We start from the raw sequence: 24,470 nt of genomic DNA, 5'->3' as shown, positions 1-24,470 counted from the left end.
CAACTCAAAGTGTTAAGAAACTGTTTGATAATTGCAAATTCAAAACAGAACACAGTTGGACATCCATAAAAGCCAAAAACCAATTGTAAGATGATATACATCAGAGGGTCTAACTTCTACAAAGGTGTGCAAGATTTTGGGTTTTCCAGAATTAAAATGGAATAGATGAGGGTCCTCCTTCATGGATTGCTGCCTTGTCGTGGCGAAGGGGCTTGAGTAGCTCAGAGAAGCTATGGGCTATGCCGTGCAGGGACACCCAAGACGGACAGGACATAGTGGAGAGTTCCGACTAAACACAATCCACCTGGAGTAGGAAATGGCAAGCCACTCCAGTATCTTTGCCAAGAACGCCCCATGATCAGAAACAAAAGGCTAAAAGATATGACGCTGGAAGATGGGCTCCTCAGGTCGGAAGGCGTCCAACATGCTACTGAGGAAGAGTGGAGGACAAGTACAAGTAGCTCCAGAGCTAATGAAGTGGTTGGGCCAAAGCCGAAAGGACGCTCAGCTGTGGACGTGCCTGGAAGTGAAAGGAAAATCCAATGCTGCAAAGAAGAATACTGCATAGGAACCTGGAATGTAAGATCTATGAACATTGGGAAGCTGGAGGTGGTCAAACAGGAGATGGCAAGAATAAACATCGACATCCTGGGCATCAGTGAACTAAAATGGACAGGAATGGGCGAATTCAGCTCAGATGATTATCATATCTACTATTGTGGGCAAGAATCCCGTAGAAGGAATGGAGTAGCCCTCATAGTCAACAAAAGAGTGGGAAAAGCTGTAATGGGATACAATCTCAAAAGTGATAGAATGATGTCAATACGAATCCAAGGCAGACCATTCAACATCACAATAATCCAAGTTTATGCACCAACGAGCATTGCTGAGGAGACTGAAATTGAACAATTCTATGAAGATTTACAACACCTTCTAGAACTGACACCAAAGAAATATGTTCTTCTCATTCTAGGGGACTGGAATGCTAAAGTAGGGAGCCAAGAGATAAAAGGAACAACAGGGAAGTTTGGCCTTGGAGTTCAGAATGAAGCAGGACAAAGGCTAATAGAGTTTTGTCAAGAGAATAAGCTGGTCATCACAAACACTCTTTTCCAACAACACAAGAGGCGACTCTATACATGGAAATCACCAGATGGGCAATATCGAAATCAGATTGATTATATTCTCTGCAGCCAAAGATGGAGAAGCTCTATACAGTCAGCAAAAACAAGACCTGGAGCTGACTGCGGTTCTGATCATCAGCTTCTCATAGCAAAATTCAAGCTTAGACTGAAGAGATTAGGAAAAACCACTGGGCCACTCAGGTATAATCTAAACCAAATCCCTTATGAATACACAGTGGAAGTAAAGAACAGATTTAAGGAACTAGATTTGGTGGACAGAGTGCCTGAAGAACTTTGGATAGAGGCTCGTAACATTGTCCAGGAGGCAGCAACGAAAACCATCCCAAAGAAAAGGAAATACAAGAAAGCAAAGTGGCTGTCCAACAAGGCCTTAGAAATAGCAGAGAGGAGAAGGGAAGCAAAATGCAAGGGAGATAGGGAAAGTTACAGAAACTTGAATGCAGACTTCCAAAGAATAGCAAGGAGAGACAAGAGGGCCTTCTTAAATGAACAATGCAAAGAAATAGAGGAAGATAACAGAAAAGGAAAGACCAGAGATCTGTTCAGGAAAATTGGAGATATTAGAGGAACGTTTTGCGCAAAGATGAACATGATAAAAGACAAAAATGGAAGGGACCTAACAGAAGCAGAAGACGTCAAGAAGAGGTGGCAAGAATACACAGAGGAATTATATCAGAAAGATTTGGATATCCTGGACAACCCAGACAATGTAGTTGCTGACCTTGAGCCAGAAATCCTGGAGAGCGAAGTCAAGTGGGCCTTAGAAAGCCTGGCTAACAACAAGGCCAGTGGAGGTGATGGCATTCCAGTTGAACTATTTAAAATCTTGAAAGATGATGCTGTTAAGGTGCTACATTCAATATGCCAGCAAGTTTGGAAAACTCAACAGTGGCCAGAGGATTGGAAAAGATCAGTCTACATCCCAATCCCAAAGAAAGGCAGTGCCAAAGAATGCTCCAATTGCACTCATTTCGCACGCTAGCAAGGTTATGCTCAAAATCCTCCAAGGTAGGCTTCAGCAGTATGTGGACCGAGAACTCCCAGAAGTACAAGCTGGATTCCGAAGAGGCAGAGGAACTCGAGACCAAATTGCTAACTTGCGCTGGATTATGGAGAAAGCCAGAGAGTTCCAGAAAAATATCTACTTCTGCTTCATTGACTATGCGAAAGCCTTTGACTGTGTGGACCACAGCAAACTATGGCAAGTTCTTAAAGAAATGGGAGTGCCTGACCACTTTATCTGTCTCCTGAGAAACCTATATGTGGGACAGGAAGCAACAGTTAGAACTGGTCATGGAACAACTGAGTGGTTGAAAATTGGGAAAGGATTACGACAAGGCTGTATATTGTCCCCCGGCTTATTTGACTTATATGCAGAATGCATCATGCGGAAGGCTGGACTGGAAGAAACCCAAGCCGGAATTAAGATTGCCGGAAGAAATATCAACAACCTCCGATATGCAGATGATACCACTCTGATGGCAGAAAGTGAGGAGGAATTAAAGAACCTTGTAATGAGAGTGAAAGAGGAGAGTGCAAAAAACGGTCTGAAACTCAACATCAAAAAAACTAAGATCATGGCCACTGGTCCCATCACCTCCTGGGAAATAGAAGGGGAAGATATGGAGGCAGTGCCAAATTTTATCTTCCTGGGCTCCATGATCACTGCAGATGGAGACAGCAGCCCTGAAATCAAAAGGCGCCTTCTTCTTGGGAGGAAAGCGATGACAAATCTTGACAGCATCTTGAAAAGGGGTCAAATTTTCTGCCTCCCCAGGACCCTCTGAGAGTTGGACAAAGCACTGAAAATTGCAGAAAACATGCGCAAAACAAAACAAGCAGTTAGCTTCAAAAAAGTGCTAATGCAAAATATCTAGCTTTGAATGTATGGTATTTTTGGTGTTAAATGTGGGAGGGGAGCTGGACTTGCAAATATTTAAGAGGGAGCATTAGTGCTTCTGTGGTGTAGAAAGAGAAATGGAGTAGGAATCAAGAGATCAGGATTAAATTCCTTGGCTCATCTATGAAAACTTACTGGGGGAAGGAAAGTGGTAAAACCACTCCCTAAATGTCTCGTTTACCTTGAAAACCTTATTAGGGTTGCTATAGATCATTTCTGACTTGAGGGCACATAATAACTGGTTCCTGGAGTACATAAGCAAAACAAAAATAAAGAAGACAACAATGCTGCAGCACCTTAAAGACTAACCTATATTTTAATGTGAGCTTTCATAGACAAGTCCACTTCCTCACATCTTTGGTAGTGGTCTTATCCATGAAAGCTCACATTAAAATATGACAATCTTTAAGGTGCCACAATGTTTTTGTCTTCTTTATTTTTGTCTTGTTTTTGCCTGTTTTGCTAGCATAAAGTAACATGACTACCTCTTCTAAAAGACAGCTTGTCCCTGGAGGCTTCCAAGAATGGCAATTTGCACACAAACAAGCCCAAAAGAAAGGGAGAGCTGGGAGTCACCAGATACAACCTTGGGAGCTGCACTTTGCCCACCCCTGATTTAACTGGGTCATGGCTGTCCTGCATGGCCAAGTTCAGTGGTGGGATTCAGCAGGTTCGCACCAGTTCTACCAGTTCTCCCCTGATCACTGCAGATGGAGACAGCAGCCCCAAAATTAAAAGACGCCTGCTTCTTGGGAGGAAAGCAATGACAAACCTTGACAGCATCTTAAAAAGCAGAGACATCACCTTGCCAACAAAAGTCCGAATAGTCAAAGCTATGGTTTTTCCTGTCGTGATGTATGGAAGTGAGAGCTGGACCATAAAGAAAGCAGACCGCCGAAGAATTGATGCCTTTGAATTGTGGTGCTGGAGGAGGCTCTTGAGAATCCCCTGGACTGCAAGGAGAACAAACCTATCAGTTCTGAAGGAAATCAACCCTGAGTGCTCACTGGAAGGACAGATCCTGAAGGTGAGGCTCCAGTACTTTGGCCATCTCATGAGAAGAAAAGAGTCCTTGGAAAAAACCTTGATGTTAGGAAGGTATGATGGCAAGAGGAGAAGGGGACGACCGAGGATGAGATGGCTGGACAGTGTCTGCGAAGCAACCAACATGAACCTGACACAACTCCGGGAGGCAGTAGAAGACAGGAGGGCCTGGCGTGCTCTGGTCCATGGGGTCACGAAGAGTCGGACACGACTAAACGACTAAACACACACACAGATGAGGGTAGTAACTGATTGTGTACTCTGTCACCACCCTCATCCCTTATGTTTTGTGTACGTCTCAGCAATATGAAGTATTCTGGAGAACATGATTGTTTGCAAACATCTGTGGTATTTTAATGGTCTTCATACTGCCAAAGATATTGCCAAACCACATTACCTACTCTTATTTCATATTATGCTATGCAACAATGAGGTTGCAACTTGGTGTGTGCAGAGAAGGAGATCCTGAAAATGAACAATCTCTATTTCACAATAGATGAAGTGCTTTAAAATGGCACAAAATTAATCTCATTAATACTGCAATCTTAGATATGCTTATTTGGAAGTAAATGTCATTTTTGGTGGAGCTTACTCCCAGTAAGTGTGCATAGGATTGTAATGCAAGCTAAGTATTCTGTGTTTTGGCAGTTGATCTTGTCAAAAGATAATGTACAGTACACATGCATACTGGTTATTTCAAGTGTTCTAAAGTGTTGTACTGAAGAGGCTCCAGGTGCTTGCAGACAGAGTCTATCCAGAATCACAGTGTGAATTTTGAGCTAATAGATCCACCATTGACATGGTATTTTCCCTCAGACAGTTGCAGGAGAAATGTAGGGAACAACGACAGCCACTCTTTGTGGCCTTCATAGATCTTACAAAGGCCTTTGACTTGGTTAACAGGGAAAGCCTTTTAAAAATCCTTCCCAAGATTGGATGTCCACCTTGACTCTTTAACATCATCTGGTCCTTTCATGAGGAAATGAAGGGCACTGTCGTTTTTGATGGCTCAATACCAGATCCCTTTGACATCCAAAGCACAGCAAAACAGGGCTGTGTCCTCATGCCGACCCTGTTTGGGATCTTTTTTGCTGTCATGCTGAAGTATGCCTTTGGAACTGCAACAGGTGTCTGGTCTCCGAACTAGATCAGATGGAAAGCTCTTTAATCTCTTTAGATTGAGAGCGAAGACCAAAGTCAAGATGAAATGTTTGCGGGACTTCCTCTTCGCCGATGATGCAGCTGTTGTTGCCCACTCTGCTGAAGAGCTCCAATAACTTATGAATCGTTTTAGTAAGGCCTTCCAAGACTTTGGATAAACAATCAGCCTGAAGAAAACACAAGTCATGGGCCAGGGTGTAGACTCACCTCCCTCTATTACCATCTCTACACAAGAATTGGAGGTTGTTCATGACTTCATGTACCTTGGCTCGATGATCTCTGACACTCTCTCCCTAGATGTCGAGCTGAATAAATGCTAAATGCATTGGCAAAGCAGCTACCATGTTCTCTAGACTCACAGAGTATGGCTTAATAAGAAGCTGACAGCATATACCAAGATCCAGGTCTATAGAGCCTGTGTCCTGAGTACACTCCTGTACGGCAGTGAGTCCTGAACCCTTTGTGCACGGCAGGAGAGGAAGCTGAACATGTTCCATATGCATTGTCTCTGACGCATTTTTGGTATCACCTGGCAGGACAAAGTTCCAAATAGAGTAACCTTGGAATTTTTAGCAATGTTAGTAGCACCTTGATTTCCTTCAGTTTGAACTTTCATGGATCACAGTTGATTCCAGTTAATTTGTCCATGAAAGCTCAAACTGAAATAAATCAATTAGCCTTTAAGGAGCCTCAACTCTTTCGTATGTATTTATATTCAGCACATCAACTATTAAAATAAAGTTTCAGCAAGAAACACAAAACAAAACAAAAGCAGAAAAAGACATTGGCTCTTTAAAGACTAAGTGCTATATTGTAATTTAAGTTTTTGTGGAACATCATTTACTACTTCAGACATATGAGTTAGAATGCAGAAACTTCATGAAAAGCTCTTAAGAGACAGTGGTGTTTAGTTGCATTTCACATCTTATGGCCTCTGGTATTCAGTTCTTTTGAAGTCTGATTCTATTAACATTCCAACAAGAAGCAGAAAACAAAACAAAAGCAAAAAAAAAAAAACGATATTGTGGCACTTTAGAGACTAATTGCAAGCAGTAAAGGAAATAATAGAGGACAGTGTGGTAACACAGAGAATGACAGACTTTACCTTTGAGCCTTGTTATGAAAATATGGGTCTGTGAAGGGAAATAACAATAGATGACAACCTAATTATTACAGTTCGTACTTAAGAAACCTGGACTGATAGTTAATCCATTGATATGGGTGTGCAGCATGTGCATATATTTTATCTCGGCTGTTTTCTACTAGATTCTTGTTCTGTAGTTTTTCTTCTCTAGAATAGCAGCTTTCATATTTTGTGAAGAGTATCCTGGTAAATTGAAGTGGTTTGAGACAGGTTTCTGTGAATTGCAATTTCTGATGTCTGATTTATGTTCTTCTTCTTCTTCTTCTTCTCTCTCTCTCTCTCTCTCTCTCTCTCTCTTTTCATAGAGGTTGCCCTGTTTGTCCTAAGACTGCAGAGAATGCAAGGGGTAATCATTCTTTCTTCTTTATTCTGGAAAATCTTAGGTTGTAACTGATAATCTTATGCAGTTCCTCTGGTTGCTGTGTTGAAAATATAAAATGTTTAGGATGCTCTATCACTATTCTTATTCTGTTGTTGATTCTTATTACCACGTTTGTGTGCTTCTGTATGTGTGTGTTTATGCATGTATGTGTGTATATTTATGTATGTTTTTGTATATACAGAGAGACCAAAATGCAGAAGCAAAGTGTGGATTTAAGTCAAATTGATTTAAATCACAAATCCAATTTATATCGAAAATAACAAAAAATAGATTTTTATTTACAGTAGAATTTTAATAAAATGCTTGCTGAGTAGTAATTTTAATCATAATTTTAATCTTGATTTAATAATATTCCTGTCTTGGATCCTCCATTGATTAAGTGCAAGGGAGGCTTCCTTCTCAGAGACCTGCATTTTGAAGTGCTTCCTGTGATGGTCTGTGTTGCAGAAAGAAGAGGAGCATTCCTAGTAGTTGTGGTGGCAGCCTGTTACACTCATACATTGGTCAGATCACGATCCAGATGCCTGATTGTTGCAATTATTATATTTTGCCTTTTGCAATACACTGTATAGCTTGAAGTATGTTAGCATAAGAAAAGGGATGAGATATATCAGAGTACAGTATGTGATTGAGGAGGGGCAGACAGAAATTTATGAAATAATATCTAGAGAACTAAACCCTAGATAGAACTACCCTGTTTCCCTGAAAATACAGTGGACCCTCGACTTACAGACGGCACCACTTACAGACTTTTCGAGTTACAGACTTCTCTGGCCGCAAAATTTAGGTTTGACTTGCAGCTGGAGAATGGACCTACAGACCAGGAAAAAAGCAAAATGGAACAAAAACAGCCGGTTACGGATTAATCGGTTTCAATGCATTGTAGGTCAATGGAGCCTGGACCTACAGACTTTTTGACCTGCAGCCACCGTTCCAATATGGATTAATTCTGTAAGTCAAGGGTCCACTGTAAGACCTAACCTGAAAATAAGACCTAGTATGATTTTTCAGGATGCTTATAGTACAAGCCCTACCCCAAAAATAAGCCCCAATTAAATGAAACCCCGCCCTCCACCATTGTGCAGCAACCAGAAGAAGATGACATGACTGTATTCAAATAAATGTAGATTGTTGTACATGAAAAAAAATCCCCTGAAAATAAGCCCTAATGCATTTTTGGAGCAAAAATTAATAGAAGACCCTGTCTAATTTTGGGGGATTAAGAGCCAGTTCAGACTTTAGATAATAGTTAGGGAATATGTGCCCCAACCATATGGTTCTGAACTGCACCTCCCATCATTCCTAATGGGTGGCCTAGGTATCATGGCAATTGCAAAGAAACAACATCTGGAGGACCACATGTTGGTATGGCTACCCTGATGTAGGCAGCACAAAGCCATTATCTTTGGAGGTGTGTTTGCATGAAAATAATAGTACATCTTGTGAGGCACCACTGTATAGTATGAGAATCAGGATCTTTCACAAATTACAGCTCTGGTTTCCTGGTGGCTATTCCTGGAAATGGTTTTGAATTGCCAAACTACCATAAGTTTCTTGGCAAGCAAGAAAAATAGAATAGATACACATTTCTTTTAAGGGTTTAACAAAGATATCAACAAAGCTGCAAAACAGGCTCTTTAACTCAGAATGGAAAAATGAAAATTAAAACCGTCTATAACACTCAGTGACAAATTTCTGTGGGCTCTAACCTAGAATCTAGTGCTTTTGCTTTTTTTTTTTTTTTTTTTTTTTTTTTTTTTTTTTTTTGAAAGGATGGATGACTGTGGAAACCAGCCATGGTGGATATGACCCATCTTTTCCTCCTGGTTGCTTTTGCCACATGACTCAGTTTATTCCAAAGTACACAGTGTTGTGCCCACTGGGAAAAAAGCAAGAACAAAAACCAGGAAATATGTATTAAGCAAATGTCTCTAACCAGCAACACTACAATAAACAAAGTTACTAAATGAGCACACATTTAGGATTAGTTGAACAAAGCACTTAGACTTCATGTGTCTCTTACCCATCTATTTCTACTTCTTCCTTTTTTCCTTCTTACTTTATTTTTTTTTTTTTTCAGTCTGGAGCAAATGCCCCTTACTCTTCTTCCATGTCTCTTCCCATGCATGGAATAGTTTCTCAAGCTTCTCAGGTTTTTATGCCTATCCGTTCTATCAGCTCTCTCTTTATTATAGCCCATTATTTTGCAAGTCCTTTCTAAGCCTGTTAGAACAGTGGTTCGTGACCTTTGGTCCTCCGGATGTTTTGGACTCACAGTAGCCACAGCCAAGATAACTGGTGGTAGCCGAGGGTTTTGGAAGCTATTATTCATGGACTTTTACTAGGGATCCATATACTATTGTATTCTATTTTATTCATGCCCCATTTTTTTTATTAGTATCATGCCAGCCCCTTCTTCAGGAAGATTCTTATTGACAGTATAGTTGGCATCTGGGAGAGACAACTGTTCGCCCTAGGGGTGCGTGGAAGCATTCCTGGAAGGGGACTGGCATTTGTGATGTCAGAGCAACCCAAAGGTTAAAGTTGTTCCCTTTCTGCACTACTGTTCTTAGAATTCCCCACCAGGCCTGGTCAGTAGCTGTGCTGGCTGAGGAATTCAAGGAACTGTGGTCCGTGAAGGTAGCTTCTGCATGTATTGCAGGAAATGTGGCTTCTCTCCTCTGTGATAGAAATAGAGTGGACAGAACCACAGCTGTCCTCCTGCCATGCTTATTTTTCTTGACAAACCAAGCCTCCTCTATTCCCACATACTCCTAAATTGGCAGACTCTGTTTTCACTGCGGATGTTCCAGCCTCATCTGGAAAATTATTTCCTTACCTCAGAAGTGACCTCAAGCCACCCACCAGATGTGGCACCAAGCACAACTGAGACCGCAGACGCCTGAATCAACTCTGTCTCTCTGGGATTCTGACATGGTCCTAACACACACACCCCAGTGCCCATAAGGGGGCGGATGACAGGCAGACACCATTCTGCTCCCTTCAAATAGGTGGCTCTCACTACAGGACTAGGCTTGCAAACCTGAGAAGCTATCAGCTGTGTACACTCAGGTATGTGTGGGGTTTTCTTCCCTTGGTGCTGGGGTTGTGGCATTGTTGAGGGAGGGTTGGTGATTAACACCAGTGTGGCATTGTTTACAAGGGTGTAAGATGAGCCTTTCACAGAATTTTCTCAGTGGCAGAAGCCCTATTCAGATACAGAAAAATCCCATCCTGGATAAGCGGCTTTGGCTTACATGGAGAGGTTATTCAGGCTGACCCATCTCCATCTTTAGATTGTTGCTTTTACTGTTGAAAGTGACACTGGAAGAAGGCAGTTCTAGTGCACGCCCTTCAATGCATGTGCATTGCATGTGTATGTGCATCCACATGCACCTCTTTAGACACCGTGGGACTTAATAATGAGTGCAAAACACTCTAGGAGAGAAAAAGATAGTTCAGGGTTTTTCTGCAATCATGTCTACAAAATGTCAAAACTGCTGGTTTTGGCTACATCAAGTGCAGACCCATCTGTAGGGGTGAGATAATCTAAGATAGGACCTGATTCTTTTCTTTTTCTAGGTTAAAAACAAGTCTCCTACACATGTGTTCTCTCTCTCTCTCTCTCTCATATCACATTCAATGTGCACATGGCACGTGTGTGTGTGTACGCACACACATATACAATTGATTACTAAAGAAAAACTCTTCAGAAAGTGAGGCCTTTTTGAACTCCCATTTAACCATTAATTTAAATCCCACAAATATATGGCCATTATTTACTTTTTGTGTTGCACTTTGCTCATACATACTCTAATCACATATTCCAGAACTGTGTCTGGAATTGCATGATGAACTGAAATTCACTAGAGCTGCAGCTAATCAATTTTCAAACAGATTTTCAGATAAATGCCTAATGCGGGCCCTAATGGATCAAGGAAAAACAAAAGAAAAATTTAAAAGTACAAAAATGTTGTGACACTTCAAAGACTAATTGTTATATTTTAATGTGTTATATTTTAAAAAATATCTTTAAGGTACCACAGTTTATGCTTACACAGACTAACAAATCTAGCTCTTCTAAAACTACAACAGATCAAGTGAGTTGCTTAAAAAATTAAATTAATTGCACTTGGCCTTATCTGTGGAATTTGAAACACACTGCTAAATCTAACACGTTATACTGCCCTCTGGTCTGAAGAGGGAAAGATTGCTGTATCTGCCTAGGGCAAGGGTCAATAGGGCCAGAGATTATATTAAGTCTCAGTTTCCATTCTGCTTGGCTTGAATCCTCTTATTTTGAGGCAAGAGAGGAGTACCTCTCATCTGCATTTTGAATTGCTGTCTGTGTTAAGGTTATGATGGCATGTTGTTGTTTTCTTTTTGAAATAAAAATAATAGTAATAATGGCTTCTGGAAAAACATAGGATGAGAGAGAATTGATTGAGGAAAGATGCACTGGAATGTCATGAAGGAAGGGAACTATTATAGGCAGGCAGAGTGAATTTAGAGGTCATTTACATATTTATGTTAGGCTTCGGAAATCTAGAAAAGATGATACCTTTATTTAACTCCACCTCCGCCCAAAATTGCAGTTGCTAGCTTTGCAACAATAAACTGTGGATAGTGTTGAAAAAACATATGAAAGTCCCAAAGTCATGGCAGATGTTTGTGGCAGGTCTGTTTCTTAAAGATAACTTAGAAATAGCAGGCTGCAAACACAGGTCAGGAATGTGGGTTTCAGATCCCACCTCATGGCTGCTGGTTGGATTCTGTCTCCCAAGTCATTAAACAAAGAGCTGCCAGGTATTCAGCATTCCACCACCCCCCACCCTTCTTTTGAAACTCAAAGTTCCTATTGCGGGTGGGGAGTTACACAGAAAGGTGTTAAAACCCCATCAGAGAATTGGGAGTAAAATGTAGCCTGCCCACAAGATGAAGCCAAATCAATAGTAATACCTAGTGGTATTACTGCCAGATAAAAATGTAGTAATAGAACTGCAGGGCTGGAAGGGACCCTATGGATCAACAAGCCAACTCCTCTCAAGGAGGCACAGTGGGGAATCAAATACCCAACCTCTGGCGTCGCAGTCAGATACCTAAACCACTGAGCTATGATATAAATCCAAATCTAGCAATTGCTCCCCCCCCCTTTTGTGTGTATGTGTGTATGTGGGAGAGATCGAGATCTTAATTTTGGACTATAAATTTTGGGATTTTCTTGCTTGAAAAATGGTAACATGTCCCTGTTGTGACCCTTCATAAATATTAGTTAAATTTCCTTGCCGTGAACATGCCCTCACAGAAATGCTGTGCCTGTATTTTTGAGGCAGGAAAGCTGGTTCTCATCCATTGTTTTCAGAGTTTATATATGCCAAGAAATACATAGATGGTATATACAATGGAGACTTTTTGGTAGCATCAGAGCTGACCTATGTCTCAACCGGTGTCTAATGACCTCTGATCCAAGTTTGGCCATTGTACTGCATCCTGTGCCTTTCTATGAGGTTCCTAAAATGGAATGCAGCATTTTGAAATCTTGAGATCAATAGTTTTTAAATATTTGTAAATAATATAAATATACCATATTTTTCCGTGTATAAAATAACACTTTTTCCTAAAATAGAGTGGAGGGAGAGAGATGTTTGTGTTGGAGTGATATCCTGTTTTCCTGGCAGAAAAAAGAAACAGTAGAGCAGGGCTACCTATAACTTAAAAGGGATTCACTTACTTAATGTGAGAAGGAACCAATGGTGTGGTTGCATTAGTGGAGATGAAGTAGACTCTCTTATGATCAGCACATTAAATGTTTTGCTCTAAAGAGGCAGCCAACTTGTTTCTTCCACTCAAGTTGGTGGGTGGTCAGGAAGAACTTTAGGGAAAAAACTGATCAGAATTTGAATCATCTTGATTCAAAAGAGGCAGGGTATTCTTCCAACAGAAGGGGAAGTGTTCACAACTTCACATAGGGCCCTATATGTTGATAATAGTGACATAAATAATATAAAGCAGATTGTGTAGTAAAAATACCGTAATAAGAGAAGTATAAATTACACAATTCATGGAAGAACTAGAGAAAGTCACGGTGTATGAGTATATAAAATCTGAAGCATAGACCATGAGAGATATTTTTAAAAATATCAAGATATGGATAGCATATAAATTTATATGGATAGCATATAAATTTAAGGTTTTTTAAAAAAATCCTTCAGATTTTGAAATGAGTTGAAATGTGTTGTTACCAAAATGGAATTTCCATATTAACTATAGCCAGTACAAGGGAATTGTGGTTTTGGCATTTTCTGTCACACATGAAATATGCAGAATTTTATGGGATAGGAAAGAGAAGAAATGTGTGGGGAACCACAGGCAGCAGCCAAATGAAGGATGGAAGGAATACACAAACAAAAGAACTGGAAAACTGTTAATGTTATCAGTTCCCCAATGCAAAATCACACTTCCAAGCCAATGATTCTCCGATTCTAAATCCCAGTCTCTCATTTTTGCTATAGATGATGTTCACATCTCAAACGTATGATAAAGTAGATTAAAAGTTATATAATATAGGCACAAAGCTTTAATAATGAATCACACTAAGCTGAGGAGAAAACAGCCCTATCTAGTTGGGAGCAAAAATTAAAAGTACTATAAAATACCATGTCTCCTGCTTTTGGATTTCTTTTAGCTTATGGAAGAGTGTGCAATTAAGCTGAGGTATCTACAGGCTTTAGCTGTTGTGGAGTTGTAGCTAATAATGGCAGTGAGTATCCAGATTCACATTTACAAATGGCTCAGATAAGATTGAAAAGGGCCATCAGGGCCTTGTAGACCATCCAAAGTCAAGGGTAGGTGATAACGTGATTAGATTATTAAAGCCTCATACATAGAGGCCAGTTTTTAACATTTGCTCAAGCAGCACTACCAACTCAGGACAACATCTTTCTCTAGTTACTCAGTAATACTTTTACTTTGGCTGCAAATGTTCTTCTGGTGTTGTTATTATGTACCATCAAGTCAGAGGTGGCTTATAATACCAATATGACTTTCAAGTGAGATATTTAAGGAGTGGTTTTACCAGTTGCACCCCCCCCCCCCCAGTGAGTGTCCATGGCAGAGCAGGGATTTGAACCTAGGCCTCTTCAGTCAGTCCATCACATGGGGGGGGGGGCTACTGGCTTAGTGTAAGCTAAATGTTATCTCAACTTTGCTGATACTGGATTTGTCACGTTTCCATGCTCCTCTGTCTCCCAAACAAAAAGAATTCTGCATTTAGATATCAAGATTTGGGGCGGGGGGTACTAAGTGACTGACAACTCTTTGTCTAACAAATTTGAGGTATTCTAATTAACACCTGCCAGAATTGAAATCTGAAGTCTGCCATCTTTGAATAGATTTCAAAGCTCCCATTTTGGAACTTCTTTTTAAACCAGAAACCTGGCCTGTATATTGGGCCATGGATCTTGGAACTGTTGTTTCTTTCTGTACGCATACCGCAGCCCAGGTTTGTAATGCCTACCTCACAAAAAATTGGGTGGAGCTCTATGTATGAGATTTTAGTGGTTTAATGAAGGTAGTAATAACTGCATGCCATCAAGTCATAAACTCAACTTATGACAACCTTTTTCAGGGTTTTCCAGGTAAAGTATACTCAGAAGTGGTTTACTTCTGAGGTGCCGTGGGACTGTGCAGCTTGCCCATGCCTACACATCCTGGCTCTTTTCATAGGAGACACCATGGGGAATCGAACTCCCAACGTCTGGTTCTGCAGCCAGATCCCCATGCAGCTGGAGTTAATTAGAGTCTGGCCCCTGGGCCCGGACCAGCCCTTCTCTTCCTTCCAGTCGCGTTGCTTGGCAGTCTTGCAGAGAGATTCATCCTCCTCCCCCACCCCCTGCCAGGAGCGGCTAGCCAACCGGGAAGAGAATGGCACTTGGGAGCAACTGAAAGGATGAGTGGGGCTGCCAGCGGACATGTGAGTGGACGGTCTGGCCCCAGGGGCTGGACCTTTGCTCACACTAGCTGCGTGGGGATATTCGTATATGAATATGAATGCCCCCATCTCTAATTTAGATATCTGGCTACAGAGCCAGAAGTTGGGAATTCAATTTCCCACTGTGCCTCCTGTGAGAAAAGCCAGGCTATGTAGTTGTGCGCAAGTTGCACAGTCTCAGGGTGCCCCCAGAAGAAGGGAGTAAACCATTTCTGAGTACTGTATACTCTACCTGAAAAAACTCTGAAAGGGGTCGTCATATGTCAGAATTGACTTGAATTGACTAATGAAAGTTATCACCTGACCAAGCCTTTGGATATGGTTCATAAGGAATTTCTATAATATTTCCAGCAAAGAAACAGTGCAAGGGTGGGACAGGGTACTTATCTGTGTACCTGCTCAATCTTGTTTGTTCTCCCAGCCTCTATTGTGCCAGATGTTGGTTTCACTCCACTTTGTTCCTCCATTTCTATTTGACTTCTACTGTCTTTGAAAGTCTGAGCACAAATTGCAATTCTTTGTGTTGGCTCCTCTGCTCCGGGTTTCCTAGTCTTGGTTCTACTCACTTAACATCTCCCTTGTTATATTTGCTGAGAGCTTTCTTGGCATTAGAGTTTCCATTATTGATTCAATGCTGAGCCTTTGATCAGTGGGGCAAGCATGTGAGAAGTGGGATGGCAGGTACTGGGAAGGGATGTAGGATTTTCCCTCAGTTAATAAGAGACCAACAGCTGTCTGTTCTGTGGATTTTATGCAAGTACGTGTGGATTAGATCCCTCTCTGGTCATGAGAAGAAACTTACCGGTAAAAGGTTAAAGGGTTGGGTTCACAGCAAAACCCTGCTAATACTCATCAGCAAATGCCAGTTTAAAAATACAAACAGCACTCATTTATTACTGTGTGTGTTTCACAAAAAAAGTCATCAGGGGAGCAGCATAATAAAGCTTCTTGTGATCATTAAGATTAGAATCACCTAAAAAACCTGAAATGAGCACTTACTTTATTAGAAAACTACATATATAGCCGTTATGTACAATTTCTTCAGTGAGAATTTCTTGATCCTGTTTGTTTCAACATCCTTATTTATTTCTTGTATGTGTAAACACCCTCCATTGCTCTTCATTGTTCCTGGACAGTTTTTTTGCTCCATATTAACTGAGTTTTCTTTCCTGTGACTTTGCAGGGGCCCAGAAGTGAAGTGAAACAGTGAAAATTTGCCAAACACAAGAGCCTCCTGCACTCTTGCCCGAAGTGCCATAATGACAGGCAGTAGCCCTCCTGACAGGTATGTCTGGGGCAAAACGGAACAGAAAGGCAGATGTTACCTCCTTGTATGGGCAGAGGCAAATGCATGCATTTCCTCTGAATTGACTTTCAACAGGGAAAAATCTAAAGCTCTGTAGTTACACAGGAAAAATCAGGTGCACAAATTCAGGATGGGTGACAGTTGGCTTAACAGTAGAATATGTGAAAAGGATCTACAGGTCTTAGTTGGTCACAATCTAAGCATGAACCAACACAAACAGAGAATGCTACATTAGGGTGTATCAACAGAAGTATGTCTTGGTCAAAGGAAATAATAGCACCACTCTGTTCTGCTTTCATCAGATCTCCTCTAGAGTAGTACCCTGTTTTCCCAAAAATAAGACCTAACCTGAAAATAAGCCCTAGTAGAATTTTTGAGGATGCTCATAATATAAGCCCTACCCCCCAAATAAGCCGCAGTTAAGTGAAACCCTGCCCTCCACCATTATGCAGCAAGCAGAAGAAGATGACATGACTGTATTTGAATAAATGTACATTGTTGTACATGAAAAAAATAAAATAAAACATCTTTAGAAAATAAGCCCTAATGTGTTTTTAAGAGCAAAAATTAATATAAGACCCTGTCTTATTTTGGGGGAAATGTCCAGTTCTGGGCACCACAGTTTAAGAAGTATATCAAGAGCTGGAACCTGTCCAAAAGAGGTCTACCAGACTTGGAGTAGGTGTGGAAACAAAGCCCAGTGAGAAAAGGTTGTGGGAACCTGGCATGTTTAGCCTGGAGAAGAGAAGGCTGAGAGGTGATATGATAGCCATCTTCAAGTATTTGAAGGGTTGTCATGTGGAAGATGGAGCCTCGTGGCGCAGTGGTTAAAACCACTTTACTGCAGCCAAAACTCTGCTCATGACCTGGGGTTCAATCCCCGGTAGCTGGCTCAAGGTTGACTCAGCCTTCTATCCTTCCAAGGTCGGTAAAATGAATACCCAGCTTGCTGGGGAGGCAATGTGTAGCTTGCATAATTAACTTGTAAACTGCCCAGAGAGTTCTTGAAGCACTATAGGGCGGTATATAAGCAGCACACTTTTGCAGTCTTGTTTTGTTGAGCTCCAGAGGACAGGGCCAAAGTTAATGGATTCAAGCTACAAGAAAGGAGGAGCTTTTACTTAAACAGCAGGAAGAATTTCCTAACAGAGTGACAGCCATTTGACAATGGAATCAACTGCTTGGAGGGTGGTAGGTTCTCTTTCACGGGACACTTTTAAGCAGAGGGACTGGACATAATGACCTTTGGAGACTCTTCCTGCTCTGCAGTTCCAAGAGTCTATGGTTCTGCTTACTGAATACTAGGCACCATCAGATGGCAACAGTGAGTAACTGCTGGATTCCCACAGCCCTTACAAAGCTCACTTTAAACACTTGCTTTAAGCTATCCTTAAAAAGAGTATCTTTTCTGGAATTCCAGTGAGCAGGAGACAAGTGGGGCCAGGAGCTACTGCCATTCTAATTTCCTCATTCTAATTTGCAAATTGGACCTTTGGGGGATTAAAATGTCCAGAATTCTCTGACCAGCGTGGTTACTGAATTTCCAAGCTCTAAATATTTCACATTGCCCCAGAACATTGTGTCAGGGCACTGGTAGGAAATTCTTCCAGACCCATCACCTTGCATGGCTCAGGTAAGTTTGCTAGTGGCAATGAGGATGTAACACAGGAAGGTATCACCAAGGGGCATTTTATGAAAGATCCCGGCAATCTAATGGGAGCTCACAAGTTGCTTCTTCAGTAGTTCCAAGATTATCTAAAGCCTGAAGAGCATGTTTAAGGATTGATAGCACACACGCTGATGGATCTCTCCTTTGGCTGGTTTTCCATACAAGAGAAACTATATCCAAATATTTCTTGAAGGCTGGAAGTCAGCACAACTTGCTGAAGTGGCTATACAGGCTGTAGGATTCTGGTAATTATAGTGAAAAGGAGTTTCAAGCTGCAAATTAGGATTAGAAAACTTCGTTAACTCTTAACTGCATGGGGACATTCACATATGAATACCCCCATCTCTAATTTAGGTACAGCATCTGGCTACAGAGCCAGAAGTTGAGAGTTCTGCCCCAAATCTGAAAGTGTCATAGTGTTTAGAAGCAACATGTTTATAATGTTTATATCATGTTTATAATGAGAAATGTAAAAATGTGAGCCTTACAAAAGTTGGTTTGCAATCATTTTAAATGCTTTTCTCCCCATCCCCCAGCTATAAAGCTGTTTGGCTGATCTTCTTCATTCTTGGCCTTGGGACACTCTTGCCATGGAATTTTTTCATGACAGCTACACTGGTAAGTTTGGTGGAGATATGAGCCATTTGTACACTGGAGACATGTAGGGTACTGGAGGCCTTCTTCACATAAGCAAGGAATTGGCCTAAATAAGTGATGCACAAAGTTTCCTAACATGCCACAATAGGAACTGAATTGTGCTTTGAGAAACAAAGCTGAATTTTGCCTGTACTGACTACTCTGTGCCCCCTAGAATGGGGAGACTGGGTATAATATTGTCCCCCTTCTCCCTGTCCAAATATGGTCAATGACGTAATCCTGAGAGGGAATAAAAATGCTGCTTGCAGTACAGCTGAAGTCTGAAGGAATTATTGAAGGACTGCTGCTGCACAAAAAGTTCAATCTGACTTAACCTAGTATAGGGAAGGGTGTGCCACCAGGTTATGCTGCAGCTGCGGGCAGGATGCTTGCCTATTTTTCTGTCTGCTAATGAAATAGACAGGAAAATAAACAGAGAGACAGAAAAATGTCTGGTGTAAAAACAGAAGGTTTTTTTAGTTTTCGTTCAGAGAAAAGCTATCCCAGTATCAAAAGGCTGTGAAACACCAGCAAATGTTTAAGTTATGCCTGGACTCTTAGATTTCATTCAAGATTTTAAAAAATGGTAATAATACAGACCTCCTTATGTTGGCCCAACTGGCCTCCCTAACCTGGTCAAAGTTTAAAACCACAGGAGTCAATTTCCCTGGGACATAGATGCAACCAACTGTCTCTGGCTTGCACACATCTGCAGTTTATATAATGCATTTGGTGAATGCAACCAGCTTTCTACAGTAATTGCTGAAAGACACGAGGGGATTGGAGAAATGTGACTGTGTAAGAATCATGAGGGAATCTGAAGACTGTGAAGGAAGTCTTGATAAGTATGACCAGGAATTCTGATACTGCTCTCTGGACATATGGGGGAGAGAAACAATGCCTAAACAATTTAAAATATTTGTACTATAACAAAAAGAATGTTTAGTTTATTAAGTGATTAGCCCTGTACAGCTAGCTGATTGATATGAGAGGTGGCTTTTCATGTTGCCACACACACTTCTGTGTCCATTGTCTGCAGTACTTTACCAGCCGCCTCCAGGAAGGTGCACACATCAGCCCCACTGACCGCTACGCTGACCAGAATGTCACAGGGGAGAAGGATGTTCCCCCAACATCCATATTAAATAATGTAAGTTCATAAGAGATGTGAGCTACTTGTGCGTAAGAAATGTGTCTGGATGCCTTCATCTGGGGTAGATAATGACCAAGAACAAAACAGTAATACGTTGCAAGTGCAAATAAAGTTTGTTTAGAGAAATTAAAGTGTATCTTGTATGTACCTCCCACATGATGGCTGCTGGAGCAGAGTGGCCTGATGTACCATCAGTCTCCTTTCATATGCCCTTATATGGCCTGTAAGATCAGTCTGAGAAAGAAAATAAAAATGTGCCAGGTTTTCCTGTTGCTGCCTGCACTGGAGCTGAGGTGTGGAGGAATTTCAGGAGAACTACTATGGCCCAGAAAGGATAGTCCACTTTCCAGTTCTTAAGCCCTGAACAACTAAACGAGTGGGAGAACAAGATGTCAGAAGGCTAATTTATGGTCTCTGGAAAGAGGCTCGCCTATGGGCAATAGAGAGATAAAGAGATTGGCCATGCAGCTGGAGGATTCTGGGAATCGTAGTCCTAAGAATAATCTTTTCAAGCACTGAGAAAAACAGGTAAAAGTATTTTTTGGTATAAAAGTAAGCTGCACTTGATTTCAATTGAGTCAAAGAAAGTAGAGAAGTATCGAAAGGTCGGCAAGACTATCTGTGACAGATACTTACAATTCTATACAAGACCAGAATAAAAGATGTGGTGGGGTACATTATGTGTGACCCAGAAGAAAGTAGTCCCTTGGGTTTGACAGTGGTCGCTTGGGTTTGAATGAGACATACAGTATAGTCAGCATTCTTCAGCTTCCACCCATTAACCTTATGTGTCAAGTATCTGGCCAACTGTACCCATTTTCTGAATACCTGCAGGAGAATTCCCACATCAATCATGCTAATAGAACTTCCATGGGGAAGGAGGAAGTCCTCCACTCACACTTGCAAGCCATATTCGACAATGTGATGACAATCTGTGCCATGTTGCCTCTACTCATCTTCACCTGCCTCAATTCCTTCATCCACCAAAGGTGAGGTCTTCAAAAGTTGAGTCCCCAAAGGACTCAACTTTTTCTCTGTTGTCCATCCAAACCAGGCCAATGTTGACCTTTCCAATGGAACAAAGTCTCTTCCCAACAGAATGAAGTTTTGCCCCTGCCAAGGCAAACAGTTTTGAGACAATCCACGATTGTACAATAACTGATTGGGTTTTCATCACAAAAGTTACAGCTGCATAGTATTTACATGTAAAAATAAACAATACACAAAGTTCTTACTGATGTATCTGCACTGTTACATGTTTCCATTTTCTTTAGTTTAGTGGTGTAGGTGGTTGTTTTTCCTGCTTCTCATAAAGGGAAACTTTAAAGAGAAAGATTTACATGTTAAGGCTGGTTCTCCCAGAATTTGAACCAGATTTTTCTGATCCATAACAAGTATTCTCTCCAGTTGTGTTCACAGATGAAATGTGTCACAGTGGATGGTGCTTATTTATGTAAATAGAGGCTACTGCATCCGTTAGCTGAAGCATTCACATGGGATAGGATTGAATAGGCTTCTTTTTGCTTTTAGATGTGAAACGGAAGCCAAGCCTTCTGACATCTTCCAGCAAAACAAGTGGCTGATCCATTCACATTATTAAGAACGAATGCCCTCTTGTCTTCGGAGTCTTTCATTGTTTCTTTGCTCCCTTTCCCTTTATTATTGTTGTTGTTGTTGTTGTTGTTGTTGTTGTTGTTGTTATTTTTATTTTTATTTTTATTTTTATTTTTATTTTTATTTATTTATTTATTTATTTATTTATTTATTTATTTATTTATTTATTTATTTATTTATTTATTTATATCCTGCCTATCTGGTCGGTTAAGATCACTCTAGGCGGCTAACAGCATAAAATATCCCTTTCCACTTCTTAGGATCCCCCAGCAGGTACGGATCTTGTGCAGCCTGATTGCCATTTTCTTGGTCTTCCTGGTTACAGCCATCCTAGTGAAAGTACCCATGGAACCGTTGCCATTCTTTATTGTCACCATGATCAAGATCGTCTTCATCAATTGTAAGTGGGAATCAACTGCAATTTGGCCTTGATATGGGTGAAAGTTACCCATATGCACTTCACCTTTACAGTTATTCTCAGGAAGCACTGTTTATAAATATTGTTTTAATGCCATACTCCAAGTGCAGCCAAAAAATATATCACAATCTAAAACTGATCTCTGGGTGATCTGCAGTAGATCATCAAGGGATTCTCGCTCCCAGTAGTTCAGAAGTATTAGTTTCATATGTGGGGGGAAAAATCATATCCTGCTGTGGTACTGAAAACCAATTCCTGGGCTGAGCAGATGCCAAAAAGTATCATGTTTCATAGAATTCTGTGGCTGCTACTGTTTTACAGTCTGCCCACCACTGCTGTGTTCCATGATAGTAACTTCTCTCAATGTCATTGAGGGAATGGAAATAACCTAATTCAAAGCTACTTTCTTCTGCATATATCAAACTGCAACCACCATCACCCTCAGCTAGCAGAGTCATTGGCCACATTTGTTGAGAGAGGTGGAAATCGTTGTCTTACATCCAGAGCATTAGTTTGGGGAAGGCTGATTTAGAAGAGTTGTGGGGTTTTTTTTCCAAGATGATGAGTGTGACATACAAAACATGATGATGATACCACCTGTGTCTCCAGTCTGCTGGCCCTGAGCCCTGGTGAAGGCTGCAATCCTTCAAACAAGATTTGTCTCTGGTTCCTTTGTGACTGTTTCTCTGTCTGCCCTTTTCCTTGACAGCTTTTGGTGCCATCCTCCAGGGCAGCCTCTTTGGATTGGCAGGGCTCCTGCCTGTCAGCTACACAGCACCTATTATGAGTGGGCAGGGCCTTGCAGGGACGTTTGCCGCTCTGGCCATGATCTGCGCCATTGCCAGTGAGTAGTCCTCTCTTTCCTTCTCACTCCTCTCCTAGCAGGGCAGCTTGAGTCACATTTTGGTTTGATGGGTCATGTCACAAGAGACCCTTATCTTCATCCTGGAAAAAAAGGAGTTCACAGCTCTGGAGTTCTGGGTTCTGCCCTGAGGGCTAGATGCCCAGGTTTCAGTGGTGAGCAGGAATTTTGCACAGTTGGGTCCAGGTTATTTAAAAGACTGTATCTCCCCACAGAAGCCTGCCTGTGTGTGTCATGAGATATTTGCAAAAGCCTTTCTCTTTCACAGTCACATTTGGTGAGAACATAAAGAGGGCTGTCTGGGTGACTGCTCCTAAACTATAGAACTCCTTTCCAATGGGAGGCTAAGCTAGCCTTCTTTCTGTTGTCATGCTGACATGCAAAGACATTTATTTATATGAGGAGCCTTGTGGCACAGTGGTTAAACTGCTGTACTGCAACCAAAATTCTGCTCATGACTGGGGTTCAGTCCCATGTAGTTGTGTCAAGGTTCACTCAGCCTTCCATCCTTCCAAGGTCGGTAAACTGAGTACCCAGGTTGTTGTGGGAAGCAGTGTGTAACCTGAATAATTTAAAATTGCCCTGAGTGCTTTAAACATGATGGGGCAGTATATAAGCAGCACACTTTTTAAAGCCACTGATTGGCTGCCCAGGAAAAGTTTTTGAATAGTGTATGGTTTCCCCCATTCTTTTTCTCTTCTGCTTCTGGAGGTTTACAAATTATTTTAATTTAGTGCTTATTTTAATATGATAACATATGTAATTATTTGTGCTTTAGTTATGGCTGATTTTAATTCATGTTGTGAGCCCCCTCGGATCCTGCACTGGGAGAAAAGTGGGAGATAGATAAAACAAAATTTAATATAGGGACCCTTTCCCCCCCTACAGCCTAGTTGCCGCAGCCCCTACCTGCCCAGGATCAGTGACATGAAGGGTAAACACTGAGATTATGAGATTTTCAAAATTATTGGCTCTGCAGGCAATCTGTGGTCTGGATCTACCAAGTGGGCTTGTGATTAGGCCATTCTTTGTGCAAGGAGCTGAACTAGATGACACCTGACCTGAACAGGTTTTCCAGAGAGAGATCAGTTGTTACCTCTGTTCCATTCCAGAATCAATGTGGGAGGAAAGCCTTGCCAATGACCACTTTTTTTATAAATCTCTTCCAGGTGGCTCTAAACTGGAAGACAGTGCCTTTGGTTACTTCATCACAGCCTGTGTAGTGATCCTGATGGCCATTGGTTCCTATATCATGCTGCCTCGTCTGGTAATGATTGACTGTTTCATTGAAGCTGGTCCTGTGTATATAGACATAGTGAACAAGTGGTGGTGGTGGGTTGTTTTTCCCCACTTCTGACCTATGGATGCCATTTTCCAAGGTACACCAGGCTCTTCACTTCATCCACAGAAGAATTCCTGGCATTTGTTACTTTTGCCATCTCCTTATGGAAGTTGGGTTTTTCCTTTTCATGCCAACAGAAACCCTGAAGCTTTCTTTGTTCACAGGACTTCTTCCGTTATTACTCCATGAAGGACAAGACAGAGTATCGGGTCCATGAGGCCCACTGTGAGATGGAAACCAAAGTTGATCTCATCAAGAAAGGTAAAAGGAAAAGGAAGGGAGAAAAATGTGTGCAGCTAATTTAGTGATTAAGAGTTCCCCACCTGCACTGCAGTAGGTGGTCACACTTGGAGCAGGGCTTCTGGTAAGAATCTGAGGACATGGATGGAAAGGATGCATTCTTTCAGATGCTGGGACCTCAGGCTGGAGGAGGACTTCATAGATTAAAACCCGCACATTTAATTCATCTGAGAAATAAACTAGAAGCCAATGAAGATGGTATGATTCTGGCAGCATATGGCAATAACATCCAGTGCTAGTCTTGAATAGATGGCTTTCACACATGGCTTCTCCATTTTGGCTTTATTTTTGTAAAATAAATCAAGACACTGTGTAATATATCATGTGTTGCTGTTGAGCTGAGGTTGTATTTACCTAATTTTCAGACCTGCTAAGGACCAGATGATTTTTATTATGTCCTGATA

The 24,470-nt window shown here is 41.3% G+C and overlaps 1 protein-coding gene across 14 annotated transcripts in view; it reads left to right on the top strand.

Moving 5' to 3' along the window:
* The window catches only part of SLC29A1 (solute carrier family 29 member 1 (Augustine blood group)), a 94,495-nt gene that overhangs the window by 56,145 nt on the left and 13,880 nt on the right, over nucleotides 1–24,470 (top strand). For 13 of the 14 annotated variants that reach the window (XM_020785071.3, XM_072991727.2, XM_072991716.2 and 10 more), the window contains 8 exons: nucleotides 15,950–16,051; nucleotides 18,278–18,359; nucleotides 19,417–19,527; nucleotides 20,365–20,519; nucleotides 21,405–21,544; nucleotides 22,272–22,406; nucleotides 23,594–23,691; nucleotides 23,931–24,027. In XM_020785071.3, coding sequence (XP_020640730.3) covers nucleotides 16,026–16,051; nucleotides 18,278–18,359; nucleotides 19,417–19,527; nucleotides 20,365–20,519; nucleotides 21,405–21,544; nucleotides 22,272–22,406; nucleotides 23,594–23,691; nucleotides 23,931–24,027 — 844 coding nt within the window. In that variant the 5' untranslated portion in view covers nucleotides 15,950–16,025. Of the gene's footprint in view, nucleotides 1–9,709; nucleotides 9,849–15,949; nucleotides 16,052–18,277; nucleotides 18,360–19,416; nucleotides 19,528–20,364; nucleotides 20,520–21,404; nucleotides 21,545–22,271; nucleotides 22,407–23,593; nucleotides 23,692–23,930; nucleotides 24,028–24,470 lie in introns of those variants that run through there. The other variant, XM_072991757.2, reaches the window with a different exon arrangement.

The sequence above is a fragment of the Pogona vitticeps genome, chromosome 1 (assembly GCF_051106095.1).
Source record: "Pogona vitticeps strain Pit_001003342236 chromosome 1, PviZW2.1, whole genome shotgun sequence".
NCBI classification, from domain to species: Eukaryota; Metazoa; Chordata; class Lepidosauria; order Squamata; family Agamidae; genus Pogona; species Pogona vitticeps.
The sequence above is the reverse complement of the archived record's forward strand: the minus strand, read 5'-3'. Positions and strand labels throughout refer to the sequence as shown.